At 43.0% G+C, this 6563-nt stretch overlaps 1 protein-coding gene across 1 annotated transcript in view; it reads left to right on the plus strand.

Moving 5' to 3' along the window:
• Window positions 1-879: 879 nt before the first annotated feature.
• Window positions 880-6563, plus strand: part of LOC101863437 — a gene marked incomplete in the record, with an annotated part of 30640 nt that continues 24956 nt past the window's right edge. Inside the window, 1 exon segment of the mRNA XM_013082741.2 lies at window positions 880-3469. Coding sequence (XP_012938195.1) covers window positions 1438-3469 — 2032 coding nt within the window.

The raw sequence follows: 6563 nt of genomic DNA on the forward strand, positions 1-6563 counted from the left end.
GGTGGAGTGGCTTGTAACATTATCATAGAAAGACGAGCTAGAGATCTGACTTAAAACCAGGGGTGTGCAACAGACGGCCGCCGCTCAGTCAGTGTGACCCTTGCTGGCTGCTTATATATTTATAACTCAATACACTTGTTGTCATTAGATAACATACTTTGACGGTGATTACCCCTAACTGCTGTTCCAATGACCGAAAGTGGTCCACCAGTGAAAAATCTTACACACCCGGATTGAAACCAGCAATGGCTTTGTGTTCCTTGCCGAATTTGTACCCCGCTAGAAATCTAGTATATTTTGTACTAGATGATACCGTAAAAGGTTGCTTAAGCGAAGTTTAGTTTGAAGACCTCTTTGTGAAATTTAAAATAAAAATACTGTTCTACTTAAGCGAACACATCGCAGTTGAAGCTGTGTCAAAGAGTCTCGTGAGACTGGTGTATTGGAGGAAAGAGCAGAGAGAGAGAGAGAGAGAGAGAGAGAGAGAGAGAGAGAGAGAGAGAGATCTAAAGCAAACCTTTGCTTGATAACGTTACATAAAAAAAACTTTCTCATGAATTTATTAAACACAAATGACCTAAGAATATTACTAAAGTGAACAGCTCATAATTAAAATACGTGTTCGGTGAATCACCAATGACTCGTTAATACTTAGATAAAGATTTTCTTCTGACTAGGCGAGAGACTAATCCGAAAATCGTTAGTTTTGCGCTCTGCTTTGAAGTGTGTTGGAGTGGGTGTGTGGGTCGAAGAAATAATAAATCTGTGCCGTTCACGGGAACATCTTTGAGCAGATCGATCGGGAGGTCAGATGGGCTGGCTTTGTGTGGGTCCCTCCCTTGTCCCCTTGTTTACGCTTCAGGGTTATCCCCAAGACACAGCTTTCTCTATCCATCAGCTCAGTCTGTGGTCTGTCATTCGAGTTGTGTGGTTCGCAAGTGAAGATGTTTCGAGGAAATATGGCAAATTGTATGCGCTTCATTCACCCAGCAAATTGTATAAATACACTTTGAACTAGCCGCTTGAGTGTACTCTAAATAGCCGATAATTTCGAAGTGTTCGTTTTGGTTTCAACTCCTCTTTTTGTGTACCCAAGTCAGGATAATTATAACTATAACATTTCCAGTTTTAAACAGTTGAACCAGTGCTGAAGTGATCTATTCTCAAATGTTTCTTTTAAAGGATATTTTGTGACTCAGTGTCGAATTGAATTAGTTGGACTGTATTCTTATTCAGTTGAACGGAAATTTGATAATCCTTCTTATCGAGGATTAATGCACCAGTTTCGATCTGGTGTGTTTTGTAGCACTGCCTTCAGGCAAAACATTGAAGAGAATAATCAGTCGTGGCTATTTACTGATCAAACCAAGGATCAAAACAAGAGAAAGTGCATTATATTTTTACTCCAATTAAAAAGGCTCAACCAAGTGTGACCAGATGTCGTCATCAGGCGGACGCAGGGCGAGTCTCCGGAGTCAGAGGTCACAGGATGGGGAGTACAGCGAGCCATGGTGTCTCACGTGCAGCGCCAACAACAACAGGGCTGGTACCAGCGGTGGCGGCGGCGGTGGTGGTGGAGACAGGACATTCACTGCGCTCACGAGCCATCAAAACCGTGAGCTGTGTGACATCTTCTCTCGCGTGCTCGGGGCACAGGCTAGCGAGGAGTACCCATCAATCAATGTGTGTAACAGGTGCGAGAGACAATTGCGACGACTGGGGCGATACAACAGTATCATCCTCGCTCGGCACGAGGGCAGACGGTTGAGAGAGCAGTTGGAAAAAAACCTCTCCAAATACGGCAAGACTGTTGTGGAGAGTGGAGATATTCTCGACGGCAGTAGCAACACGAGTCAAAGCTCAACTTCCGCACGCGGATCGAACATTTCTAGGGCCAGTTCGCGATCTCTACGAAGAGGTCGAAGTCACGACGGTGTCTTAGTAGGGCGGAGGGGTGAGGATCGTTTTCCTAGTCGATCTTCTAGTGTGAGCAGTATTCATTCTGAAGCTTCCATAGAAGAGGAACGAAGAGTTGGAGGTTTCTCTTATTCCAGCCGAAGGAGCAACGACAGAGCTAACGTGCTAGGCGAGGGCTCGTACGCCCAGATCCTTTCAGCAACAGACAGGCGAAGAGAAGCAATACGCCGAAAGCTTTCAAATGCTTCTACTGCTAGTGATGACAGTGGTATTTTAAGTTCTACAACCATCGGCTCAGATAGGAAGTACTCCCTGGACAACAGAGGGCCCAACACTGTGTCATTCCAAAAGGAGCCGACAATTATTCAAGACACAGATACACTTTACGAGGATTCAGCAACCAATCAGCAGGAGAAGACTAAACGTTCTCAGGTAGCATCCAATAACCAAAAGCAAAGTGTATCCTCTCAGATACCAGTTGCAATCAAGGCCGGTGAGAGGAATCCGGAGATCTCTGGGTACCAGCAGAACCCGAGTAACAGAGAGGCAACAGGAGAAATTGAAGAAACGTCTTTCACTGACAAGAAGGGTGACAACCCTCATTGCTTTGATGATATAAAATCTCAGCCAGATGTAGAAACTGGCGGTCTTAATGCACACCCTGTGACGTCAGGAGATGGTAAAGAGGATACCGAGGTGAGTCAATCTGGAGTGGTGACGTCATCCCCAGGGCTGGAAGATTGGACAGAGGAGGACGAGATGGCAACCACGACGGACGACAAGAAAACTCTTGTAGCACGCAGCGAGTCTCTAGATACCCAGTCGAAACGATCGAGTTTTAGACAAAAGTTCCGGTTCTTTAGTATTGGATTTAACAAAAAATCCCAACAAGGTGAAGCAGGGGAAGGCATTGAGGTTCCCCCAGAGCAGAATGCTGACGAGAGTAAACCCTCCTCAGACAACTCCTCGACTTTAAATCAGAAAGAGGGCGGTGTTGAAGCCAAAGAGGAGAACGGCGATGAAAAGACAACCACTGCATGGAAAGGCAGAATCAACCCGTTCAACGCCGAGAGACCAGAGAGAAATGGTCAGATCAGCTTTGACACTGACGCCAGTTACGAAGATGAGGTATTTGTGAAGGGGATTGTCGATCTAGATGACGAAGAGGGGGATCTTGGTGTAAGTGCTGGGAAGTCAACGAACGCACAGTTGTTCCCTCGTGGCGACAGTGTTGATTCGTCATCTCGACCTGCAGACGGGCCGTCAGAGCAAAACGACGAGAACACTAGCCTAGACAGGAATAACAGCCTGTCTGAAGTCGAGGAAAGGATAAACCTAAAGACACAATTCAAAGGAGCTTATTACAACATTGGGAGTACCGAGGATCTTTTGCAAGAGCTATCGGATGAGCAAGCCGCAGAGAAGGCAAAAAGTGGCGACAAGTCCTCAGATTCCTCCCAAACCAAGCCAGGAAATAATACCGAAACCGCTCCTGCTACAACAGAAGGGAAGGTCAAAGCCTCGTCCGCTTCTGGAGCTCCTCGGAAAAAAGGTAAACTTTCGAAATATGAATCTTTAGATTTAGATATCGATACTTCGAACCCATTTTTCGATGATGTTTACACCGAATATAATCGTCGTGTTGAGGCAAAGAGGTCGGAGTCTCAGAACGAGGGTGCCCCAGCTTTGGGTAAGTCAGTGCCGGAGACTATACCTGAGGCCGGGGAACCAGAGGATAGCGAAGATCGTGGCAGCGGAGGCGAGGCGTCTGCGGGAAACGACAAACAGTTGTCAAAATCAGCGCCAGGGCAAACGCTCCACGGTGCTGGAGCCCAATCAAAAACTGTGATAGAGGGGGAAAGCGATGACACAACTAGCAGTGGCTCACAAAGCTCTGCGGTGACCGTACACAGAGCAGACAACAAAGGGGGAGGAGAGACCAAATCAGGTGAACCTTGCACGAAACACTCCTTATTAGGGTGATGGTTACACATCTGTTTGCAAGGCAAAAGTTTATTGCACGCCTTTCACGTATCTTTCTATTATGCATGTTATTATTGTACACTGAGAAAGCACATTTGTCATTCAGTGTGTTAAGAGATTCCGTTTGGGGAAGGACATGCCTCTAGCCTCAACATGCATAACGATATTTTCTTTAACAATGCTGATGTGGGTTAAGTATAAACCACTTTTCAAATAGCACGGTTATGTAAGGGGCCACCTATGCAGAAAAGCTCATCTGCGAAAGACAATAGTTCGTATAGTAGAGCCTATGTATGTACCTGAAAAACGATCTTTTTAACAATTCTTTCAACGTTATCTTTTTAACTAAGGTCGAATTCGGGACTACAGTTTTTAAGTATTGTGTCCTAATCGATGCACAATTCTTGAAATCCTAACCAAGAACTCATTTTTTAAAAATCCCAGAAACACTTCTACTCTTGCTGTTCGTGCATTTTAAACTGAGAGTTACCATATTAACTTCTACATTCCTGAGCTTATCCATCTACGTTTGTACAGAAAAGATAGAATGTTCATTTAAGAGAAATTTTCAACAAAGCCACAGTATGTGTCCCCTTATTTAAGGATAAACAACATCACAAGTGTTAGTTGTAATTGCATCTTCTCAAACTTCCCCTTATACATCAGTATACAATGGCAGAGAATTAATTTAGGCGATCACAAGCGAGTGCTTACGTCTTCACAGCAGTGTAGCGAATTAAAATGTATTATAATATTATCGTTACCTAAGAATTACAAAGTTCTATCTGGCATGTTTGGCCGTTTTGAGTGACAAAGATCATAGGGTCAGACACCAAAAATGCTGTTTCTGCTCCGTTCTATCAAACCCGTAAGATCATTCGGAGTAGCTATCAAGATCTTCAAAGACTAGCATTCGAAAAAGTTTGACGTAGAATTTCTGAAAACTAGGTACAAAGAAGATACAACCCTGTGCTTTTAAGGCAGCGTTACGTCGTGCTAGCGCAATTGATGGTTGGACAAGAATTTTCGACAAAAGCAGGAGAACAAACTCATTGTATCAGAGTGAGAAACGTTTCGGGGAGGAGTTGTCCATCTGTGGTATTTGTAAAGGCACTGGCTCCCTTGGAGTCTATTTTTCGGACAGGACTCAACACTTTGGTATACAGCACTTTTGCTGTTACTGCACGAATGTTGTTTTTTTAAAATAGCAATGCATGACATAAGTCCGTCCTAATTTCGTTACTTTAGGACATTTGGTAATGCGATTATGATTCTTAAAATTTTACTCTCTTTTTCTATTAAACGACTTGAATTATAGCGTGTACATTTTAATTAAAGGAAAAGTGTTTACACTACATCGTGTACTGCAATATTCTTTAGTAAAAACAAAGTCCCCAGTCCCCTGTCCCCGGCAAAAGACCCTTTAAAGTGCAAGCGCTTGTATGTCCATTTGTATGTTTTGCATATCTTCTGTTTATAGAAGTTTCTCTGTAGATCTAAAACTTTTTTGCTCATGAGTGCTGACGAGAAACAACCTCTCTGGCAGAGGGATAACCTTACCGAGCCGTTGACCGTTGATCCAGAATATTTGATATTTGTGATGATAGATCTCTCCCCATCCACTCCATCCCCAAATAAAAAACAACAGCAACAAACAAACAAACAAACAAACAAACAAACAAACAAACAAACAAACAAACACATATCGTCCAACACCTCCTCCCTCTTACACAAGAACAAAACAATGAACAAAAGAAAAACAAAGTTAAACCGACAGCTGGATCCCCCAAAACGACTAACACTGACAAACAACAACATGGAGAGAGTAAAAGAATTAAGAACCATCTACGGGAACACCGCAAGTCTGTAATGAGCAAGAAATGCGAGCAAACTAGATTTTGGCAAACAGGTAGAAAAAAACTTAATGGGTAACCACCCTACGGTGCGATTTTATTAATGAAACATCGTGGTGAAATCAGGCGCTTGTAAAAAAAAAAATTCGATGAAACCGACATTGTTCCACCATTTCAGGCATTTTAATCGATTTTTGTGGTTTTGGGCTCAAGACCTTTTATGTCCGTCGAAAAGTACTTTTTTTGTTTTGGTATTACTGAAAAAAACGTAGATTAAAGGAACAAGGACCGAAACTATGCAGTCTCCAAGGACACAGAAGCTTTGGAAATCACCAAATTTTGGGGTCATTTTCTCGCCAATTTTACCCCAAACATCAGGTGACCCCACCTTCTTCAATCAGTCGCCATTATCTCGATTTCTAATCTTAAAAAGATGCGTCATTTTTTTTAAACCAAAAAGAAGGACAAATGAGCAGCATTTAATATTATTCAAATAACTCCATGTGCCCCAAAATTGACCAGCGCCTGACTTCACCGCATCTTGACACATTCTGTACATTGATGACCTTTGTGCGAAGGCTGTTTCTCAGTACAATTCAGGCGGCATAATAGCACAGTTAATGTCGTTACGGACAGCTGTGATCAGAGGCCCAGGTTTAAATCCCTAATGGTGCATAATTAAATCTGTGATGAGCTGTCATAGCTTCCAAACCACTTGAGTTCTGAGAGGGATAGTATATAACAAAGTGTACTGCCCCATTAGTAAGGGATGCTACTCTCCCGTTGATACTTATATTACATACAAATATA

Source organism: Aplysia californica, unplaced genomic scaffold (assembly GCF_000002075.1).
Source record: "Aplysia californica isolate F4 #8 unplaced genomic scaffold, AplCal3.0 scaffold00191, whole genome shotgun sequence".
Lineage (NCBI taxonomy): Eukaryota > Metazoa > Mollusca > Gastropoda > Aplysiida > Aplysiidae > Aplysia > Aplysia californica.